General features: G+C 42.6%; 1 protein-coding gene across 4 annotated transcripts in view; it reads right to left on the minus strand.

Moving 5' to 3' along the window:
* Window positions 1-23675, minus strand: part of CNNM2 (cyclin and CBS domain divalent metal cation transport mediator 2) — a 119361-nt gene that overhangs the window by 9226 nt on the left and 86460 nt on the right. Inside the window, exons 2-7 of one of the 4 annotated variants that reach the window (XM_032116580.1) lie at window positions 18052-18195; window positions 12013-12150; window positions 9750-9919; window positions 7236-7329; window positions 4786-4851; window positions 940-1124 (exon numbers count right to left, since the gene is read on the minus strand). In XM_032116580.1, coding sequence (XP_031972471.1) covers window positions 940-1124; window positions 4786-4851; window positions 7236-7329; window positions 9750-9919; window positions 12013-12150; window positions 18052-18195 — 797 coding nt within the window. Of the gene's footprint in view, window positions 1-939; window positions 1125-4785; window positions 4852-7235; window positions 7330-9749; window positions 9920-11772; window positions 11838-12012; window positions 12151-18051; window positions 18196-23675 lie in introns of those variants that run through there. The other 3 variants (XM_032116582.1, XM_032116581.1, XR_004241570.1) reach the window with 3 other exon arrangements.

The raw sequence follows: 23675 nt of genomic DNA on the forward strand, positions 1-23675 counted from the left end.
ATGTAATCCTTGAAGGATTGAACCACTGACCAGTACGCTTGCATCTCAAAGTTTTGACAGCAAGACTCTCCTTTTAAAATTTGGCTACAGAATATTCAGTTTAGCATTCTAGTATGTCTATCCTATTCCACACCCTTAACATTGAATTAACTGACAGAAGTTAAGTTCACAAATCACTTGAGTTGCATACAAAGAAACTGTGAACATGCACTCAATTTAAGAAAAGCATCAATGTCAACTTCTGGTCATGGGACATCAGCTTCCCTGGACTCCCAGCCGGGCTGGAATTGCTGCCAGCATTAGCTGTTCCTCAGCTCAGCTAGATATCCTCTCCCACAAGACTCACACACATTTCAGTGTGGGATGCACCATGCTGAGGGACAGAGCTGTATTTCATGCAGCAACTCACTGGTAGTATGAGACATGAGCCTAATACATGTGAAGTTAAGATAAAGAGAAATGTCCAAGACTTCTCCAAGCAGAAGAAGGATGGCAAGTCGGAAAGTAAGATCAAGAACCCCAAACTGAAACCAAAATCAGAAGTGAATAAAGACTGCAACCAACAGTAAATGTCTCATCCTTTAGAAAAGGACAGTGTCTGATAATGAAGAGTCTCCATTTCAGATGGCTCCAAAAGCTTCATGAGGACAGGTTTGACTAAAAGCAGAGAGGTTATTTTCTATAATATTTCCTCAAAGGACCTGTAATCCAGAAGATTATGTGGCCAACTTACTTACAAGTCCGAATGAGAAGAACAGTGAAGACAAATCAGTGGACAGCAGATATTGGAAAAAAAGTAGTTTAAAGTAATTTTTAAACAGCTGCTTTCATAATGCTATTTACTCACAGAGGAATTTAGAGGGAATTCCCTTCCCCAGGCTCTCCATCCTACCAGCCAAGCCCGACTTTCCAGCAGGGTCTTTCTAGCTTTTTTCCTACCTTGACAAACTGAATGTCTGTGAGGGCTTTCACTGAGTAGTCTGGAACATACACTTGGAGGAAGGACGTGTTCAGCTGGTTGTTGCTGCTCCCTAACGTCGGGGTCACTGTGTCGATGCGATCGCTCCGGTTTAAAGAGTCTGAGTGATTCAAGCCACAGGGCCGAGGTGGAGACTTGTTTTCGGCTAAGAAACAGGCAAGAGCAAGAGATTTCTTAAATCAAGTGGAAAAATTTAAAGTCACCGTTTCAAAGGGACATAATAAATTGTGACGTAGCACAAATAAACTGCAAATGCTTAATCCATTCATAAGTAGACATGTGGCTAAACAACCAAATTATCCTGAAAACTGGTACATTTTCAGTCCAGAGCTGGTAGCCAGTGTCACTGAGTATGCCCTAAACAAAACTGTATTTGTTTATGCTGCTACAGACATGCCCTAAGAACATTCAGCCGATGAGCAGAAACTCCCACAGAAAGGTAACTTCCCAAGACTCCCTTACAGGAGCTCTTGACAGTCAGAACATGCTTAATACATTTTGTTTTCCTTAATCATTGTTGCTTTCATCCACAGTCAGTCCCAGTTGAGCCATACCCCTTTTTATTTCATCTGGTACCTACATATGCCTTGTTCCGTGAGCTAGAGCAGACATTTTCTGTAAGAGTAAGAGTCCTCAGTAGACCAGAGTGCAGTCCACATGATGATTACTTCAACACTTCCTCTCAGTGCCTGAAGTGGCAAAACCTCAGTCAAGGAGAGCAAGCCCCATGTGGTACATGCCAGCCAGTGACAGGCAAATTAGTCCAAGCTAGAGAGAAAAATCTGTGTCCAGGAAAGGAGAACACTGCAGACGTCATTTTCCACCACTGGCATTTAAGTCCTGCAGAGTTTCACTCAAAGACCTCACAGCAGTCCCCTATGAGTGTGACTGGACACAGTCTATCCAAAGGAAACATGCTTTCAGGACACCACAGACATTCTGCATCTGTGGCTTCCACCCCAACAGTAACCCAGAAGGAGGAGGGCAGAAATACATCCTAAGAGAGATTCCAAGCCCTCCTGTAGAAGGGCTTCTCCCTGGGCACACACACAGTACATACTGATCAAAGAACTATCTTTGGGACTAGAGAATTTTTGGATTTTAATGCACTTAAAATTCATTCAGCCAGCCCAAACTCAAACTTGATGTAAGCTACACTACTCACCACACGATCCCCATTTTCAAGCTGAAAGACCATTTTAATATAATCTTAAGATAAAAAGTCTCTTTGAGGAAATCAGCAACAATATCCTTACAAGCTTTTCAAATTTGTTTTTTGAAGACTTTTTTACATAATTTTATTTCCCAAAAAACCAAAAACCTCCCTTAAATTTAACCCTACCTCTGCCACTTAATCACTAGAAATATATCTCCTTGTCCAAATGACACGGCCCGTTTCACACCTCTGAATCCAGCTTTTCCTAAACCTAACACTTTAGAATGCAGAATTGCCCTGATTCTTATTCCCAACTTAAAATCCTCCTGATACTGTCTTTCTTACAATTTTAAAAAGGGGAACAAAAAAATACCGGTTCTGACTACTTGACGATTTTCCCACCATTTCTGCGCTATGGAATTAGTGCAGGTCCCTGTGGCAACACCCACTGCAGGCTTAGGGGAAAGCACTCTGAGCCTTGCAAGGTTTTCCTCTGTGCCAACTTGCCAACTTAAAAGCCACAGCAGGCTGCAACAACTGCTGCCAGGAGCCAAAACTCCACCCGCACACAGGGCTTGATGCTGAAATTCCCACTGGAGAACAGGAACTGTGAAGGCGGGATGAATTTGTCCTCTTTCCCAGCTCTAGACACAAAATATGGCTGTGTGTGACAAGAACAGCATCACGGCTGCTTGGGATAAAGGCTTCCATCTGGAACATCTTTACACTAGTGTGACTTGTACCTGCCTTTTCTTTCCACCAGGGATCTTACAGTACATTATTAATAAAAAGAAGGATACAGAGCAATATGGCAAAGCAGTATAAGAAAAAAAAAAGGGAGAGGTGAAACAAAAGGACAGAAAAAAAAGGAACATTTCTAAAAATGTGAGGGAAACAACATGATTTCTGGATCACATTCAGTTCAGGGAAGGAGAAGAGAAGATAATGAAGAGGGAAGGGTACAGAAAGAACAAATGACAAACACCAGGCAGGTCCATGTTAGAGCTTTTCTACCCAGGTTTTCCCACACTCCTCACCTTTCCATACAGGGGATGAAGAGCACAAGCCACAAGATGGACATCAATACAAGTCTATTACGAATTTGTGGTTAAACAACAGGATTATTTTCATAAGCACCCCACAAAAGGTCTGAGTTTCATCAAAACTGGTACCACATTGCCACAGTGACCAGGCTTACACTATCAGTTTCTTACAAAGGAGATTCTTCTCACTATTATTTTCCCTTGTTTATTTTTTGTAATTTTTTTTTATTTAACTGGGGGAAAAGCTATGAAAGTATGCTTGGCATTTATACTGGAAACAACCTGCATGTGCAAAGTGTACACTTATTTGTAGAATGGAAAAGGGAAAATAAAAAAAAAAAAAAAAAAAAAGAAGACCTGGCAAAACAAAAGAACAAAGCCAAGAAAGATAATCAAAGTTGCCAAGCTTAAAGGAGAGCCATCAGGTACTTTAATTAAAGAAAGATTAAATTTCTCCCCCTTCTTTGGTGTTTAGCAGCAGGAAACTTTAACAGGGCAGGAAAAAAATCCCCTGCAAGGCAACAACCTGTAGTTTGCTCAGAATGTGCATGAAGATAATTTAGGGACCATCAATGAAATACATTTTCTAAAGTTAAAGGAAGAGGGGGAAAACAGGAAGCAGATGGTGAAAGTGTATGAAATGCATGATATGTATTAATGTTTTAGAGATGTTTCACTTAAATATGCATATCATTATCTTGTTTGCTTTTAGTTCTGGGAAAAGACATTTCGTCTGAAAAAAACTTCAAAAGGAAGACATATGTTCACCGTGACCCAAACTATTTTAGGATTCTGCTCTTCCTACAGACTTTCTTGATGGGTTTCCGTTTTTCCCAACCACTCCATGCATGCACTGTCTGTACAGCTCAGTTCTTGACCCTTCCCAATTTATAATCTCTCAATCACATCTCAGAGCTCTTTTTGGCCCAGTTTGTTCCCTCCTTGGTCTCTGCTCTCCAAAGGGATTTCTGTGTCAGTCAGCTTGGTGATACAGCAAGGAAAGGCCTTAAGCACAACAGGAACCAGAGAATCCCACAGAAGGTCCCACAGCCTTCTTGCACATTCCATTGCAAATCCATCCACTCAGCAGATCACTGTGCTGGTCCATGGCATGAACCTCACTGAGAGAAAGCTCAAAGCTTTCCAGGAATTGAAATGCCCAGACTGTATACAAACCATAGAATTGACCCATTATGAGAATATAAAATACTTCCATTAAATAAGTTTTCCTTTTATGGTGGTTTAGCAGCAGACATTCTCCTCTGCCAAATGCATTTCCTTCAGAATTTTTTAAGCCTCAGCTTGGGGGAGAATACATTTTCCTAAAAAAACTCCCTTCCTAATTTTCCACCAGCATCCATATGAGAAACAAGAACAAGCACATATTACCAAATACATTTTCCTTAATGTGTTTTTAGTTCTTCCCACTCTGATGGCTCTGACCAGTTACCATAAACGAAAGTTCAGGATACCTACCTGTGACGCACAGCTCAGTGCTGGACTTCTCCCTAACGAGCAAAGGGGTCAGACAAATACAGACTGCAGCTGACTTTTTATGGCATCAGGGCAGTCACAAGAATGGTGAAAATAGAAGCATGCAGATTTACCTGGAGAACCTGCTGCTAACAACTCTGTTCTGCTGACAACAAAGGTACGAGACAGGGACAAGGGAACTAGAAGAGGGAGAGAAAAAGGATGAGATCACGACCAGAAAGGCGGCAGCTATCCACACTCGACAGGGGAAGGAGCCAGCTGACAAACTGATGAACTAAAACCACAAGTGCAAATCAACTGTGAAAAAGCAAAGGGTTAAAACAAAAGCAAAACCAAAAAACACAATCAAATTCAGGAATAAACCAAAAAAAAAAAGACCAAGGAATAGGAGTGAAGTGAATAATTTTCACTTGCTAATTTAAATTATTATCCAGCACCAAACAGTCCGTCAAGGTACACTCATGTTTTTAAATAGTTCAAAAGGAGCAGTGGTGCCTACTCCACCTGGAAGGCAAGAATTAAAATAAGCCAGAAAACTTCAGGGGTGTTCTTCCTTATGGGAGTCAAATAATAGAAATAAAACCAAAAGGTACTTCATAGTTCTTCAAGTTTCCAGTAAAATATCAAACAAGGCTGTGATTCTCCAAGCTCATCCCTGTTGGGATGGGTACTGTACTGCTCACCATTACTGCAAATCCCTCCCCAGCAGTAGTTAAAGAAAAAAGCTTCACTCTTTTCTTGGTTTTGTTGTTTGTTTATTTTCTGTGGTTTTGTTTGTGGGGTTATTTTGGTTTTTTGTTGTTTGGTTTGAGTGTTTTACTCTCCTCTTAGTGGCTTCATCTTCCAAGTGGGGAGAGCAAGCATCTGAAGTCTATTTAGGACATACGGAAGAGCAGGAGTTTTCTTTCATTCCACAATAACTTAGACTTTCCTTGAGTTTTTCTGTCTACACAGAGCAACAGGAACTTATTTTTATAACAGAAATCTCAGGATGCTGCAAGACATCATAAAACAAATTCTCTAAACCTGGAGGGAAAGCCAACAAAATGAGGGGTTTGCTACTGGTAAAAAAAAAAAAAAAAAGGACAAAGCCAACCAGTTGAAGGTAAACAAATTCAAGATTGGCCAAGGTTACTTTAAAATAGTGCATATCTGTAAGTGCGATATGGTGAAATTAAAGATGGATTTAAGGGCACACAAAGAGGAGACCATTTGACCTGGTAGGATTTGGGATAACTGGCATGGGTGTGGGGAGGGTTAGGAACATTAAAAAAAAAATTAACCAAAACCCAACAACACACGAAACAAAACAGAGATGCCACAGGTAATTTCCAAATGTAAGTCTGGTAGAAGTGACCATGCCTGACCACCCCAGCTCCGTGCCTGGCCCGTATTGCAAAAGCCGAGGGCACGATGCACTTGTACACTTGTCACAATTCCTCATGAACATGGCTGCTATTACTGAGATAAAATCCAGCCAGTGCTCTACATGCTTTAAAATCTCTCAAATCTCAAAAAGTATAAGCTACCTACCAAATTAAAGTGCACGTAATTAGGGAATTAGTCTTGCCTGTAAAAGTGAGCTCACAGAGGTCCAGAGAACTGCTGTTGATTGTAGAGTCTAACAAGGTTACAATCACAACTCACAAAACCATTTCCATTCCACCACCATTCGATAGTGTGCACACACACGGGTACACACAGGTAAAGGGAGCACTCCTGAGTGCACAATTAAAACAAGCTGCCTCTCAAGTGGAATATAAACCCTGCTGTGACAGGACACAATTTCAGCGTGAGAAACATCTCTCCCTGGAGCTGCACAAGGGGCTTTGTGTCAGCAGAAGGCCAACACCAGCTCCAGTGCCCCAGCTCACCCAGCAGGGCTGTACATTTCCAGCTGAGGTCAAGATCTTAGTGGTGACACTGCTGGCATTAAAATACATCATCAAATGCTGAAATGCAGCATTGGAGCCAACACTTGGTGGATTATATGACAATTCCCTGACCTGTGCCAGTGAGGTGGTGGCTCGTGTGGCCACCACTTGTGCAGTGGGAAGTGGCTCACACTCACCCTCAGACACCACTTCTTCGCCCTCGCTGATTTGTCGGGTACATTTCCACATAAGCTGACAGGAGCAATCGCTTTTCCGGCCCTGCTGTCCCCCTTTCTCTCCAGACAGCTTTAGACACAAGACTGGTAAAGAGAACCATGCCCAACCTAACCGGACAGCTGCTCCTCGCACCACTAGATGTCCCTCTGCCACTAATTATTTATTCCCATTAACCACTCTGTTACCCTGCCACGAGGAAAACTACAAAGCTTTCCACCAGTATCAACCACATCCCTCACTGAAGTCAACACTCACATCCTCCGGGAGCTGGCAAACCACTGCCACCCGCTGGGTTCCGGAGTCACCACCGGCCCCTGCCCCCAGGGACACTGTGCCAGGCAGGTGGCCGTGCTGGCAAGGAGGTACCAATCCCATCAAGCCCCACGGACACAGCCAGGCAGGACTGTGCAGGAGTGCAGACTGTTCCAGAAGCAGAAGATAAGAGGACATACCTGGTGATGCTGTGAGGGCCATCACCCCATAGTAGGAAAAAGCACCAGCTTCAAACTTCATCCCCTCTTTCCCAGCCTCCACTTCCACCTTCCCCTGTTAAGGAAAAGGAGAGAGAGCTGCAATTAAAAAGGACCATGGCTCTCACAGCACAGGATCAGACTTGAGCCCTGAAAGACAGTTTTGCCTGACAACCCTAAGCAGTGTCATGGTCCCTGCAGATGGTAACAGTGCCTGAACAGGGACAGACCCTGAAGGGCAACAGGCATTTGTGCCCAGAGCTACCCTGGTCTTTGGTGCCTTGTGGCCAGCATAGGTGTCTGCAGAGGAGCAGGATCAGGATCACCACACAGCTTTGAGCTGGTACTATTGCCCTCCTCCACGTGCTGCCAGGCTTCTTTCCTTTACTGCAGAGTGGAAAAATACTCCCCCAGTAGCACAAACTTAAATGCAGCACAGTCCTCTGGGATCTTGAGGCACCTAGACATTTTGGGGCACAGCTCACACTCACACAGAATTCCCTCTAAGACAAACATAGGAAGGGAGATGGAAGATAATGTGTGAGGAGGCTGGCTGCCTACACCAATGAGATTTTCACAGAAGCAAAGCCATTATTCCTGAAGGAGCAGCCTTGGGGCTACTTTGGTCTTCTTGATTTCTAGCAGTTTTACAGATTCCAGCACCCTTAAGATCCTGCTTTTTCGCAGAGTCTTGCCTACAAAGGACCCTCAGTGCTTCCCAAGCTGTACAAAACTTACCACGCAAGTACACGTGTTTCTGATGTGGGCTCAACCAAATGTATAACATTATGTCCTACACACGACTCCAGAACAGAACCCACCACATCAAACACAGCTGTAAAACATCCCAGTCACTCTGGCATACAAGTAGCCAAAAATAATTGTCTTCTTAGTGGGGCTTGGTTTTCATGTCCATCCATCCTTACTGCACTGAGACTCACAGCACACCACTGCAGACAGATCTCATGCAGCTTTCAGGCTGAACTACACAAAATTTGGAATTTCAGGCAAACAACATAATTACCTGCAATGCTTTCCCTCTGGCTAGGTTGGGAAGGGGAGACAGACTGCCCATCCCAGGTGCACTAAGAAGACTGAACATCAGCTGAACACAATTAGGTGAAAATGAGGCAAAAAGGTAGAATTTATTTCTAAGTGTTTATTTAATTAAGCCCTATTTAAAACAAATCATCATGCCTTTAAATTTACTGTACTGGACAAGGGCAGAAAAAGGTGACAATGAACTCAACCTGCATGAGCCCTGATACCAAGTCAGTTTACCTAATTGTCCCAGATGAGAAAAAACACAAAATCTCCCTAGCAGGAAGAGTGTGCCCAGCTCACAAATCCACTTTCCTGCTATCACAAGCAACAGTTTCATATAAATCCCTTTTAAAACCAATTTCACTCTGTGATACAAAAGTAGCTTATTGCTCCATTATAAGCCTTCCAAAGGGTACAATTTTGTCACCCAGGCAAAGACTGGTTATACACAAGAAGAATATACATTTAATTGTCTACTGGCACGCACTTACGGTGAAGGCATTTTTGGTCCCTCAATGTGAGAGAATAAGTCCAAGCCCATTTAAATAATAAAAGCCGAGTATTTATCCCCTCTTGATCCTGGCAGAATCAACCTTGTTACCATTTTTACAGTATGTATTTACTGCAACACTCACTTTTCCAAATGCATTATAGACCTGGCATGCTGTGTTGGCTAAATATTTATTGATTGCAAAATAGCTCAGAAAGAACCGATTGTTCTTTTGTATCCCCATGTCCTCTATTTACATCTTTGCAGCATTACATCAGGAGGATTATCTTGCCTCTGGAATATTTCAGATTGTAACGATTCAGGATGTAAGAAAGAGCAGTTAAAGAGCTACCAGTGGCTCCTCAAACTCTTGGAAAAAAAAGGTTTCTTTTTTAACATCAAAATTATGTTGAATCCACAACATAGTATCCCAGTGCTCTCATAGTTGTTTATCACTGACAGTGTTTAAACCCATGCCTTCCCCTTTTCTATTTTAAAGGCCATGTTAAGATTTCAAGCCCTGTGTTAAAACTTCAGCTACAATGCCTGTGCTTTTACAACCAAAACTGATTTTCGGTTGTTTAGGACAGAAACAGATGAACCTTTCCAGCAAAATCTCTCTGAAAGGACGATTCCTGTTTAAATGGTGCTAGATAGAAACAAAATTTCTGTGTAAAGCTTTACCTAAGCCATTCAGCCCTTCCTGACTGGTAACAAAACCTGGAAGATGCCAGCACTGGAAGCAGTGCTGTACAGAACACACAGAAAACAGTCCTCCCACAACAACCAGGGCTCCAATCTAAAAGCCACACAAGGGCAGGGATCTCAAGGGAGATCAGGGATCACAAGGGCAGGATAAGGGCTTGGATGGCAAACAAACTTCAGCAACTGGAAGAGGTATAGAGGGGCATATATCAGGAGATAAAGGGTTTTGCATATATCTACACAATCACATGTCTGACCTGTAAAATGAGAACAAAGTAGTCGACGGGCTTGTTTCGCTGGTAGAGGTAGTGTTCTGGGGCTTTCTTGTTCTTCTCATCGTATTTCAGCTCCTGGATGACGTTGGGATGTTTTAGCAGCCTGAGAAGGATCTTCTCTGACATCTGGGATGGACCAAATGCTTCTACTTCTATAACACAAGATACAGCTTGGCATTACATCTCATATGCCTGGCAAGAAGTTAGCAATACTCGTTAATAAGCATTTGCCTATAAAAGACACACAGATGCAGAGAGATCCATTATGGAATTGCAGGTTTCCTGTCTTTTCAGACTGTTAGATTTGTAAAGGGGGGGGAAAAAACCACAGTAACACCCCAACTTCCATTACTGAAGTATTTTTCAAAACAACCAAAAAACATGTCTTCATCTGAAAGGGAAAAGAAAAAGACATTCTTGCCCTCTTGAGAGTTCTGATTCACACAGTTGTATAAATGCAAGAGCTTTACAGCTGGGGCACAGAGAACCTTTGAATTTGTTTTTTCCTTCCCTAAAAGCTATTAAAGTCACTGCATTTATTGCACTTAAATAAAATAAAAAATAATTAATTACTGCTTGGGGCCTAGAAAGTTGCTCTAGAGAGATGCTCTATACAAATCAGACACAACTAGGGCTGCCACGGCTCATATGGGAAGAGTTACTCAAAGTGAGAGAAAGTACAGGTCAGTTCAAACCATGTGGGATTAATGCCTGACACATAGAACATAATCCCTATCCACTTGATCTTCCGTGTTTCCAACAGGAGCTGTTTGAAGCAGAAAAGCTCATCCTTGTATGGGAGAGGTAAGCCACGAACGACGAGAATTACACATGCAAATTGATAAGCTTTCCCAACACCTCATTTCAGAACAGGACCATTAACAACCCATCATCTGCTAAAGATACTATTCTCAGTTTAGAACAGAGAAACCAAAACTGTAGCTTTCATCTTTTTTAGCAGTGGCTTCACCGACAGACCTGTATTTAAGCTACACAATCCTTTCATCCACAAAACAAGTAGAGAAGCAGGACTGTAAGACTATTTCTGTTGAGCAGGTGTTTATGGAACTCCATCAAGTCTTGTACACTACATGAACAACAACTTGCTTGCTGTTAAATCCACATCTTCCTGTTGAACTGCTTCCTTTCACCAAGGACATGCTCATGTGCACATGAGCCGTAGGAGTCCGAGCCTTCTAAGGAATTACTGCCCCTCAGCTGAGATGTGATAACCGATCATGTACATGTTTCTTTCAAGTCACAGAGGCAAAATAAAGCATGGAGACAGACTAGGAGCATCTAGGCAGGCAGTTACTGCATCTTAGAGGAGGGGAAGTCCTAACTTCCAAGTGGAGCTGGCAAACTTCAGACAAAACAACTTTATAATTTTCCAACCATGAATATATGTTGAACATGGCAGTGAAAGACGCCCGTCTGAAAGGCCTGCATGTGGGAAGTCTTTATATGTCAAAGAGAGACAGCACAAGCAATAGGAAGGTATTTTTCCACAAGCTCTCCTGTTTAAAGGCCTCATCTCTGAGGTGAAAAGACCAACTTTACGACGAAAGGCAATATCAGCCGCAAGAAACCATTCAAGGCCCTGGTCTGTCTGCCAGACTGCCCACCCAAGGGCTAAAACATCAAGGTGTTCTGGGATGGAGACAACTGTCCTCTGAAACCTGAAGTCATCAACGGAGGTCACACAAGCCAGACAGAAATCCATTTTAAAGAGTACAGTTCAACCACCTGTGCAGTCTGCATTAAATGTGTCGGGAGAGTTTTTCACTTGGAGTCAAAAAGTCTCATGGAACAGGTTTAGACCTTCCTGCAAAAAGTCCGGCATCTCTTTCTGGAGAAGGCGCCAGAGTGCAATTACAGCCAGCTGGCCAGTGGTATCGAGTCCTCTTTGGTTTGTTCCCTGAGCTCTTCCTAATGGGGTGTACTTGCTAGTCGTTAATCTGACGGACTCTAGACATGCAGTGCGGCACTTGGCATTCATCCTTACCTTTCAGACCAATTTAAAGTTACTGGTCCACCCCTGGTATATGTCTCAGAGGGTTCATGCCGACACTGAACACAGGAGAGGAGAGAATTTAAAAAGAAAAACACAACAGTGGCATTATTTGTCACCCCACAATCCAGCCTCCCTTCCCGCCTGTACTGTCCCACCCACCTCACCGGCCTTTGCTGACAAACTGCCTCCGAGGCTCTGGCGCGATCACAGAAAGAGATAACCCGCACTTGCCTGTTGCCAGGAACCGGTGCATTGCCAGGAGGAGCTGCGGTGATATTTTAACCTTCATCTCGCTGTCTGTCTGCTTGAAGGCAGAGAAGTCCTGCTTCCTGTCCCGATGAGCTACTTTCTTTTTCGTCTTGTTATCAGCTGGGGAAGGGAGGGTGGGAGAAGAAAGGAAGGAAGCGATTTCTGTTAGAACGGGGTCCAACATGAACCGCGCTGGTCGGAGTCAGTCAGGATGGCCACGTGGAGCAGAGGGTGCAGGCAGATCCCTCTGCAAAGCTCAGCTCATCAGCACGCAGCCCAAACCACAAACAACCAGGAGTTGTGTGGCCATGGGCCCCTGTCCTGCACGGCCAGGCACCCCAGCCTCTGTCACTTCTCTGTCACCTCGGTCAGGGGGAAGTCTCTGCTTGCCAACACCTGACTGCAGAGCAGCTCTGCATGCCACACCTCAGGTGGGGAGAAGTCCCGCTCAGTGTTACTGAACATCAAAAGGTGGTGTTTTACAAGCATAGCTGTGATAACTGTTTATTACATACACATTCCTTAGAAAATTCCCAGCGTGTACACAGAGGAAATAGACAATAACTTATTTCTTTTGCTGCACCACTGGCTTCACTGACTCTCCACAGCTGTGACAAAATCTGCATGCCTTTGGTTGAAGTATTCCCAATGTCTGGTATATGCAGTTTCTTTTGTCCTGTACAAACTTCAGCAAAATCTGGCAAGGTGTATAGCCTGCAGGTGGGAATCTCTGGCCACTTTACAGGCACTGAAGCCAGAATAAAGTACAGAATAGCTTCAGAAATTCAGATATGGGTATTTGCCTGCTAGTGATTCTGGACTTCTGTTCTCTATTCAGCTAAAAACCTGCCACTTGGTTCGTCTGTGTCTTAAAACAGGCTCTGTGGCGAGGAATCCCCATTTGTGAAAGACAACAGGAAAGAGACACAAACAACTCAGGAATTACTATCTACCCGCTGAGCTGATCTCCCAAAATGTTTAGGAAACCAGGTAAGTGGACAGCTACAGGTATGTTGGGGTATGGTATACATCAGTTCCAGGGAGAAGAGGTCTCTGCTCAGATAGCAGGGTGCTGCTCCTCTCTGGTGACACCACATGTAGGGTGGCAGTGGCTAGAAGCAGCAGAATGCTGTCAGACAGCTCTGAGCTCCACAGAGTGCAGGAAACCCAAGTGTTGAGGCAATTCCTGTGAGCCTCTCAGAGATGAGACACGGCTCAGGTTCTAGGGCCTTTCAGGGAGAAGATCCTAACAATACCACAGCTACTTGTCTATCAGCCCCTTAGTCAATTGGTGTAAAATGACTGGACTTCTGAGGGACCACAGGCAGCACTGGCACATCGATTCATGGCAGAGGATTTGGGCAAGCACACAAAGAGGTGTAGGGGAAGCTGACACTGTGAAACTGCACATACTCCCACATGCTTGTTCAGATTTTGGGTTATAAATGCAAAGACAATTGAAGTGATGCACTGTAGCAAGGAAGCCACTGAGGTGTAGAGCCCTTTAAAAGTCCAAATCCATGCTACAGACTACTTAAGGCTCAGAGTGGCTGAGTTTGAGGCTTGGAAATGCACAACACTGGTAATTTACAGGCTTCTAGATTTTCCCAAGTCACCCAAGTCTTTTAGACATGAGTACATCTAGAACCTCAACTTTCCAGGAACATGCCTCCACTACAGAACTATCACAGACTCAACAGCAATACTGTACTGACAGTAATTTACCTACTTGATATATCTCGAGCATATTCTGTGAGCAGTGCAAATCAGAAAGTTTGAGATACTTGTTCCCAGGCACATGGAGAAGAACAGTGATGACCCATGCTCTTTTTCTTCTTTGAAACCAGAAGCCTCTTACCCTAGTAGTACTTTACCCAAGACTTGGACTACATCAGGGACTGCAGTTTCTCTTCCAAAAGCAGGAATAGAAACCACTGAAGGGAGTGGCTACAGACTAAAAACAATCCCTGCCTTAGGAATATAGTCTGAGACAGACCTTATCTGTACTTGCAGTTACAGGAAAGATGGATACCAAAGCAATGGAAAATGAATGGGAGAAAAGTCCTCTAGAAGCTCTCACTAGGTCCTACCTCTTGTAAGAGAGAAGAAGAATAGAAACTGCTTTTTCTGAAAAGCTCAGAGAATGTTATTTTTAAAGCACTGTATCTGAGGTGTTTTCTCACAAGGAGCTCCATCAGGGAGGCAAAAATCACAAGTATTGGCCCTGGGACAGGGAAACATTGCTGTTTTTTTCCTTTGACAGAGCTGTAACACTGCAGGCTTCACACTGCACTTCTGGTACCCGAAAACAAGACCAGCATCACACAATGGGAAGATGCCTTAAATCTTTCTGTCCATATCAGTCATCAAGGTAAGAGATCCAGGCTCTTACTCAAATGATGGGCAATTTCAACTCCTCCTATTTTTTTCCTTGGCAGCTTATCCAGAAATCTTCCCTCAAGAAAAACAGTACTTACAGCAGAGCCACATGGCTTAAAGCCATTATCTTGGCTTATTTTTGCAAGGGATGGTCTTAAATTGTTCTTTGCTATCCAAACAACTTTTGAGTTTCTTCTAAGACACAAGAACCAAGGACTGGATTGTGACTGATGTAACTGAATCTGAGCCAGGTATTTCCTGTCTGTCCTTCCTCTGGTAAGTGAGACGAAGACACAGGCATCTCGAGATGTCAAAGTGATCTCGGCGTGCTGAGGTGATCTCTGCTTACTGAGTGCTGGGACGCTGTTTGGTTCTGCAACATGAACAATGGGATGCATGAGGGATACTCTCACTACAACTTCTGGTGCGATATCGACAAATATTGCAAACATCTTCAGTAGGTTCTGGGAATATTCAGACTTCTCCTTCAAATCAAAGACAACAAGCCTGACCATGAGCTCCAGGCTGAGGCAGAAAACTCAAGAGGATGAATGGTCAAAACACAATTAAGGTTGTGATGTCTCTTGTAATAATCCTGAACTTTGATGCCCGCTGCATAAGATGATGAACTACTGAATGAATTTCCTTGAAGGAGCCAGCTTGGACTGGAGACAGCTACAGAACAGGCAGTTCAAACCTCAGATCACCCATTCAGTTGGAGGAGCAGGCAGGCTGACAGGCACTGCAAATGCACCCAGGCAATTGCTGGGGAAAGTCCTTGTTCTCCTCCTGTGCTTTTTGTCTTTAGGACAGAGGAGACATCTGCAGTGAGGTCCAGACAAGACAAAGAGATGATGAAACTCATCTTCAAGTAGAAAGCTAAGTAAGACAGGCCACCAGTCAAACCTGCCCAAAAGGATGAACAAGCAGTCTGTGCAGTCTGACACAGAACATACAGCTTTCTCCCCTGGGCCTCTGAGAAAGTTGAGGAATGCTCTCCCACCATGGCTAGAGCCATGGCAGCACAGGACAGATTCCTGTAGTGTGCCAACCATGAAAAAATGCTCCAACTTTTCAGTACTAAGAGCCAAACACACTGGCAGCTCTTCATCATGACACTGGCTGAAATGTGTCGTGTCATGGCAGAAACATCTTCTCTCCACCCCTTCAGCATCCCTAATACAAAGTCTCATCCTCCGAAGTACTCAGTCTACCCAGATGTTGATGTCAGACATATTTAATAATTTTTCTTGCTCCTATCTTCTCCTTGCTTCCAACACCTCTGCAAGCCACAGCAGAATAGAGCCATATGAAGAAATATCACACATTTATTTGGCACCCTCCAGAAATTCAGCTGCAGAGTTCAGCAGTGAGAGCAGCTTTCAGCAAAACCTGTAAATACACTATTGCTTCCACCTTAACACAGTTCAAATGGTTTTTCATGGAAACGACAGAAAGGCACAGCTCCAACACCAAGGTCAGCCATTTCATCAAATTTCAAGTCTCCATCAAAGCAAAACAAAACATTTTTAAAACTTCAGAACAAAGTGTAACACTGCTGCCAGAACTTTTCAAAAGGTCTCTTTTTAAGTAAACACCTAGTACAGAGCAAATCAGTCCAAGGGTTTCAAGCTGACTTGTTCTGAGCTGAGCAAGCCAGAATGGTCTAATAATGAACAGAATCAGAGGTGGGGTTGCTAACAGGGGCACTCTGATATCAACATCAAAAATAACCTGCCTTGACATATAATGGACAATAAAGCACCTTCAGTAAACCCATGTTCTCATTCGTGTTCTCATCACAAAGCCAATTGGAGGTTGGCTGCCCAAATCCAAAACCCCTCACACCTCATGTGATCCTCACAGCTTCTTGGGATTTCTGGTCTCTCCCTTACTGCTACAGTATCCTTCAGTCTAAACAGTGGAATGATCTCCAGTGCTTCATAAAGAAATCAGAAGTTCTACTTCATGGTACTTATCAGGAATCATCCCCTAAAATTTCCTGCATCCTCCAAGAACACTAGGAAGTTTCCTTCCTGTTCTGAACCAGGAATTTTCAACAGTAAAAAACTATCCCAGGAAGGAGAGTTTCAAGTGAACTCAGTGTTCACCAGCTCTATTTTGTTGATATAGGAAGCCTTCAGGTAGTAAAAATAAAATTAAATTCTCACTTCCTTGCCCTCTAACATCCTATTAATGGGCAAGGCTTTTTTTTTTTTTTTTTTGGTCCTGAAGAAGAACACAGCCTGATCTATGTGTTTTCTCTTAATAAACAAGGGAGGGGGAAAATTGAAAGCATATGCAGTGTCTTCACTCATAGACGCACATAAATATCTCAAAGGTAGACAAAGATAGGATATTTTTGGAGTATAAAAGGAAGCTTGAATTCAGCCTGCAAAAGCATTATGTTGTAACTCATTAGCCCAACAATTCATTTGTGAGGGTATGAAAAGAAATCAATACTAACTGGACTTCTGTGATTTACATAGTAATTAGACTGTTCAGCACGTGGTGAAACACAACTGTGATTTACATGAACATTTGGGTACATAAATACTGGTAAAATACTGACCAGGTACAGAAAGCATTTCAGGCAAAAACAAGTAAGTCTATCTCACAGTATAAAGTGCTCATTGGGCATTTGGCTTGAAGGGAGGATAGAAGATGCTTGTGTTGGCCTGAAAAAGATGCTGTAGAAACATTCCAATCCCATCCGTGAGGAAGGAGAAAGAAAGCAAAGGACAGCTGAACAGTGTTAAAGATACTTACAATTATTATTTCTACTATAATAGAATCTGGAGACATCGTTGTGCTGCATGCAAACACGTAGTGAAAAATAGCATCTGCCAGCAAGTGATGAAACCGCAGATAAGACAGATGAAGAGTGACTGAAAGAAGTCCTGTATGCACAGGCAGGATTGTGCAGACGGGGGGAGAAGCAGACACTTAGGTAACTGTCCAAGCTTTAATCTGGGAAAGAAAAGGGTCCAGATCTCTCAAGTCCCAGGTAATGGTTGACCTGCAGCATCATCTCCCTCAACACACACCAACACAAAGAAGGAAGGAGCTGGGCTGAGTGATAAAAAGAGAAGGCATTTAGGACAGGCTGGTTTTCAGCTCTGAGGAAGACTTTCCATTCTCAAGATTTCTCACTGAGTGACAGATACTCTAAAGAGACTCCATTCCTCTTCCTTGAGGCATGGTATTTGCCTGCCTCCTGCTGAAGTATGGTAGTACATGGATTACAGGCCCTTGAGGCAGAGGGACAATAGGGCAAGATGTGGGAGATCATGAGCACTGTAACAAAGGTTTAACAAGCTACAGTGGTGAACAGCTGGCAGGAGAGAGCAGATTGTTGCAGATGTAAATCTTCCTGGCAAAAGGGTCAAATAAAGAAAATTGTCCTGCTTCTGAATTAATACAGCAAAAAGGAGTGAGGTTCTCATGCTGCAAAAACAAAAATTACTTTAACCATTTGAGGGATCTGCAGGTCATTTTGTTAAGGAAACTTCCTAAACAATTTGACTATTGAGATTTTAAATCAGCAATGTAACATCTCTCTAAACACAGCTATAAATACAATTGCTGCTGAATGGAGTCTTTATTCTCATCTATAAACAAATTGCAAATATTTCTACTCACTGTATAGATCTGTTTCATCCAGAATTTCAGACTTGATGATCTCTTCAATCACATCTTCTAAAGTGACAATTCCCAGGACTTCATAAAAAGGATCCCCTTCTCCTTCATTGTTTACTCTTTGCACAATAGCCAGGTGAGACTTGCCTGCAAGGAGACAAATCAGCAATTTAGACATTTTAGAAAATTCCTGAATGATCAGAAATTATAGCAGAACTAGGGACACGCAGGTATAAAGAAAAAGACAAAAAGGCTGGTGTCAGGCTTTATGAAAAAAGGGGCAAAGTTTAACAATGCTTAAAATCATAATCTGATTTCTGAGATACACATTCCTGCATCACATAAATCCACCTAATGCACTAGAAGAGAACTAAAGAGATGAGTGTTCTTGTTCTAATGTCTTTCCCAGCAGAACTGTCACCCTGGCACTGAATTCATTATATTATCTTGTTGTTCTGCTTCTTGTCTCATGCATTGGCACAGGAAAGCCAGGCTGGAGCCCTCCTTTGCAGTGAGATCCCATGGACATTTTCCTCAAGCCTGGAAAAAACCAGCAACAACGACCAAACCACAGAAGCACAGGAACAGGGTAGAGGTGGGGAGAAGTCAGCCCCATCCATCAGCTCCTCTTTTTCCCCTCCCTTCCTCAAAAATAATTTATTTATATATTTTCCATATGGCGGGCTGACACCTTATTTAGGAATTAATTAATTAAAATATTCAAAGCAACTGTCTGATCTACCAAAAGAAAAGCTAAGACGAGATTTAGCAGCAGTTCTAAAGATTCCTGAGCTCTGCATCATTCACAGTGAATTCCTAAAGTCCTTTCTGCCATAGGAATAATGATGGTAAGAATATCATCACCATGACCCTTCAAACTGGCCTTGATACCTTTGGTTGCCAGTTTCTCCAGCTGCCACTGAAAGCCAGTCCTTTGTAAAGCTGCATAAATAATAACATTCATTCAAAAGGTCCACCAAATGCCAGTGGCATTTTGCAGTACAAATACACAGACATCAGCATGCTTTCTGAACTAACAGGGGCTAAGAAACAGTGTCTCACACTCTTCTTTGCTGGTCTCAAAAGTGATACTTATCCCCAACTGTGGAAGACAACCAAAATAGTTCGACTTTGCTTAGACCCCTTTATAGGCAATAATGTCTGCCTGTTTTAAGATTCAGATTATTAGACTAACAAGCATTCAAACTATTCCAGCCCAGACTTACTCATGCTTAAAGAATGAAAATATCCCGAACAAATTAGACGAGGGAGGAAAACTTATCAACTACTAATATAAACATTGCATCAGGTCAAGTCAATTCACTTTGGTAAGTTTTTCACATCTGCTTTCCCAGGGACCCAACATAAGCAGTTAAAAACAAATTCTTGGTGAATGCTGTCTGTCGAAAGTTAAATTCTTTTGCTATTCCCAGCTTGTGATCATTTAAAAGGAATTTTCCAAAGCAGGGTCTAATATTAGACTCAAAATGAAGTTTCCATTCCACTTAGGCGATATTCTCACCAAAGTAACTACTGCATAATCTGATTGTCTTGGAGCTACTCGTTTAGATGCAGATGGACATACTTTAAATACCAACTACACAGCACTGCTGAGTCTTATCTTGAGGAGACCTTATTCTACAGTGAATTAATAGAAAGATGATTTGTGATTTTTAAAGTATCAACATTCATATTGTACTGAAGGTCTTTCACTGTGCCAGGTTTTACGGGTTTTATTTCTCTGCATTCCTTTCAAGACTTCCAGCTCTTTCTACTGCTCAATGAACAGCATTAAAGTGACTTCATAAGAGCATGAAAGATTTAAGTACTATTATTAGTGCCATTCCCTTGTAATATATTACTCCAACTATATCCTTTCAACAGAACAATGTTCAATAAGATCTGCAGCACAAAAAAAAAATTACACAGACAAAAGAAATATTCTGATTTATTTCCCAGTGCCTGCTCAGATATTAGTATATTTGCTTTCAAGTCAAAAAACACAGCTCCTTCAAGAACCATTTCTATCACAGACCAGAGCAGCTCATTAGCACATGCTTATTCAGCTGCTAATTCCTCAGGATATCTGTTCTCCAATATTAGTAAGTGGTAAGATCTGTCCAAGTCGGTTAAACTAAAAAAACAAACTGAACCAGCCAAACAAAAATGCCAGAAGACAATGCTATCAACTCTGGGTTTCAGCTTTGATCAAAATCATCAAATTCCAGCCTTTTCCTCCACTTCTGCATTGCCTATGATAATGCTGAACTAGGTGATGAAACTTTAAATTTTGAAAAGAACAGTCTTTCTAACAGTGGAGTTCTGAACACATCTACAAGCAACATTAGAGATTCATGAAAATGGGATTGGGGAAGGACCTGAAGGGCTGGAAGTTGTGCACAAGTTTTATCCACAAAACCAGTTGCATGCCCTTTCCACCAGAGCGGTCCCCACCAAGAATTCAGGATCACTAAAATATGTTATGTTCTCCCCATTTGAGCAGCTGCAGGACTCTGATCTGAGCAACAGCACCTAATGTGAGATGTGTGACCAAAATCTGTACCAGCTGCTGCTCTCTTAAGCAAAGTGAGCTGATAAAACAGGAGTTACGGAGAGGTATCAGACATATGGTAACTTCTACAATGAAAAAGAAGGCTAGAAACACTTTCTTCTGGCCCTGCCACAATCTCCAATTTTTGGGGTTTTTCACTAATCACCCAAAGTATCAAGACCATTGAAACTTGTCAGCATCACTGGATTTTGGTGGGTAGCATCGATATTCAGTTCTACGTTCATTATTAAAACTACATGTTACAGAGAATTTATCTGCTGAGAAGAGAAATTATCCACACACACGGTGACACTAACCTTTCTTCCCTCCTGACTTCAAGTTTTCCTGTTCCAGACTTTATCAATCCAACATTTTGCTGGGGTCAGATGAATTTAAGCCAATCTAATAAGCTGCCCCTAAAAGGCTGCCTTTTGCTCCCAAGTTTTCTCCTTCCTTTCCATTGGCTCCAACGCTCATGAAGTTATTTGATGAGACAGACCAGATCCGAAAACTACATTTCTTGGGTCTTTGCAAGATAATTTTGACCCAGATCCAATAATTTGCAAGAAATCACCAGACAGTGGAACACACATCAGAGGTGGTGACGGAGAAGTTATGAAGATGCATTCCCAGACTGGTTGTCCTCGCACCACAGAAGCCTGCAAAATACCCTGCACATATGGAAGTAATCAAGACATAAAAGGCTAAAGGAAAAGCTAGGAGCGTAAAGACCTCTTTATACACAGTAAAAGAGCACAACACAGCATGTGCTCAACGGTAAAAGTGGCCTGTAAGTAAAATAATGACTCCTCTGACTGTTTGAAATAGAAATGGGCTACAGCTTTATTCAAAGATTTATCAAGTCACTGGCAATTGTCATACTATTTTAGTCAACCAAAAAGAGAGGTTTCAGCTTGTATTTTCCACTGCTGAAGATGTACAATACACATCCAGTAAGGAGCTGAATAAAGTAAACATCCAGCAGGTAAGAAAACCTGGAGTGCTTATAATATTCCTAGGGCTTTGAGAGCAGAACATGAGTTAAACAGAACAGGTGTGGGAGTTCTGTACTTCACTGATTTTCTGGCCACAGTCTCTAACCACACTTCATAGATGACATTAATGTTTCTTTAATCACTTGTTTTAAGTGTTGATACAATGAGATCTAGCAAATGGGCAGCTCTGCAAAACTGCCATGTCTGACAATAAAGGCAGAAATGTGATGTGTGACCCACAACTCCTCTGCAGGCACAGGCAGGCAGTGTTTGCTTTCTGCCTCAGCTTCCCCCCAGTACAGTGAGAGTCAGTGACACCACCAAGGGCCTGTGTGGAGCTGATACCTGCACATGGCCTGAGGCACCACTTGTGACAAATGTTCATCTCTCAGTTACATTCACAGGCAACTAAAGCACCAAGGAGTTTTAGTAAACATAAATCCAGTCTCATCCCATTGCTTAAAACCCTGCCACTCAGCTTAGATTTTGCTCTGTACAACTTCTGATTTATTAAGCTAATTAAGAAACATGAAGATGCTTAGTTAAATCTGCATGAGTAAGTGAACCTAGAACGAGCTCCTGTGAGTCCGTGTGATTTACTGACCACACAGAGCAGAACTGGAAGAAATGCCTGAAATGCTCATTCTCTTATGGCACCATAACAATTTCTTGAAAAATCAATCACGGGGGAAAATTCTTCCTTTCATCCTGAGGCATTCATATGTCTAGAGCAAGGACCTTGAGAATACTGCCATGCAGTTCAAACAAGAGATGAAAATATCTGACCAAGTTCAATATCTGCTCTGGTCAGTCACAGGATCTTGACTCCATGAACAGTTTTGGCATTTGGATGGAGCTGTACCAACCCCACTGCCACATATCACTTCCCCACAGACACACAGGCAGAAGAAATGGGATGACAGGAACATTATGGAGTTCAATAAATGCAAATGCAAAGTCATGAACCTGGTACGAAATATCCCCGTGTGCTGGCACTGGGGACTGACTGGCTGGGTGAACACACTACAGGAGTCAGCAGCGTGTCCCTGCAGCAATGAAAAGGAACTGTGTGCTGACATCAGCACATGTGCAGCTGGCAGGTCAAGGCAACGGATTATTCCCCTCGATTTGGCACCTGTGAAACCACACCCGCAGCACTGGCATTCAGTTTGGGGTTCTCCAGTACATGAAAGACATTAAGAAACTGAAACAGTTTCAGTGGACGGATCCTAAGATGGGCTGGGGCTGGAGCCCATGATGCACAAGGAAAAGCAGAGGGCAATGCATTGGTTGAGTCTCACAAAGAAAAGGCTAAAAGAAAGGACTTAAAAGTCTTTCTGTACCTCATAGTAGGCTACAGAGAACACAAAACTAGAGTCTTTTGAGCTAGATACTGATGGGACAAGAGACAATAAACACAAGTTTCAAATATGGAGACTCTCTTTAATAATGAAAACTTGTTCATCATGAAGGTGGTCAAACACTGGAACAGGGGCCCAGAGGGGCAGTGAAGTCTCCAGCTTTGGAGGTATTCAAAACTCAGTGATGTGACCCAACTTCAAAGGTGGCCCACTCCAAAGAGGGGGTTGGACAAGATGACCTACAGAAGTCCCTTCCTAAATTATCTTGTGATTTTAACAGACTTTGAGGGAGGTCTGACTGAAATCCCAGGCCAAACTTAATTTTGAATTTTCATTACTGAATTTCTAAAAAAAATTGCAAAACTTTCAGTACATAAGGACATATAAAGACAGCAAGTTTTACTGATCTGGAATGCCACAATCTGGCTTTGTATGTGACCAAATGTAGTAACAAAATGATACTGCTAGCCAGACTATGCTGCAGAAAATTACAGTACTGCTGCCATAGCTTCAGAGCAAACCCAGGTTCTCAGGAAAGAGTGATCCAACAGCAAAGATGTAACACAGAAGCTCTGAGCAGTGAGCCACAACCTGTAGTGACATGTATAAGCTTACACTACGAGAAATCAACTAGAGATGCCTCTATTTCTGCTGAAGGAGGTTTATGAACTCAGTAACTGGGAAGATTTGTAGGTGCTATTCCCCCCTGCAAGCAGCAGA

Source organism: Corvus moneduloides, chromosome 8 (assembly GCF_009650955.1).
Source record: "Corvus moneduloides isolate bCorMon1 chromosome 8, bCorMon1.pri, whole genome shotgun sequence".
In the NCBI taxonomy this organism is placed as follows: domain Eukaryota; kingdom Metazoa; phylum Chordata; class Aves; order Passeriformes; family Corvidae; genus Corvus; species Corvus moneduloides.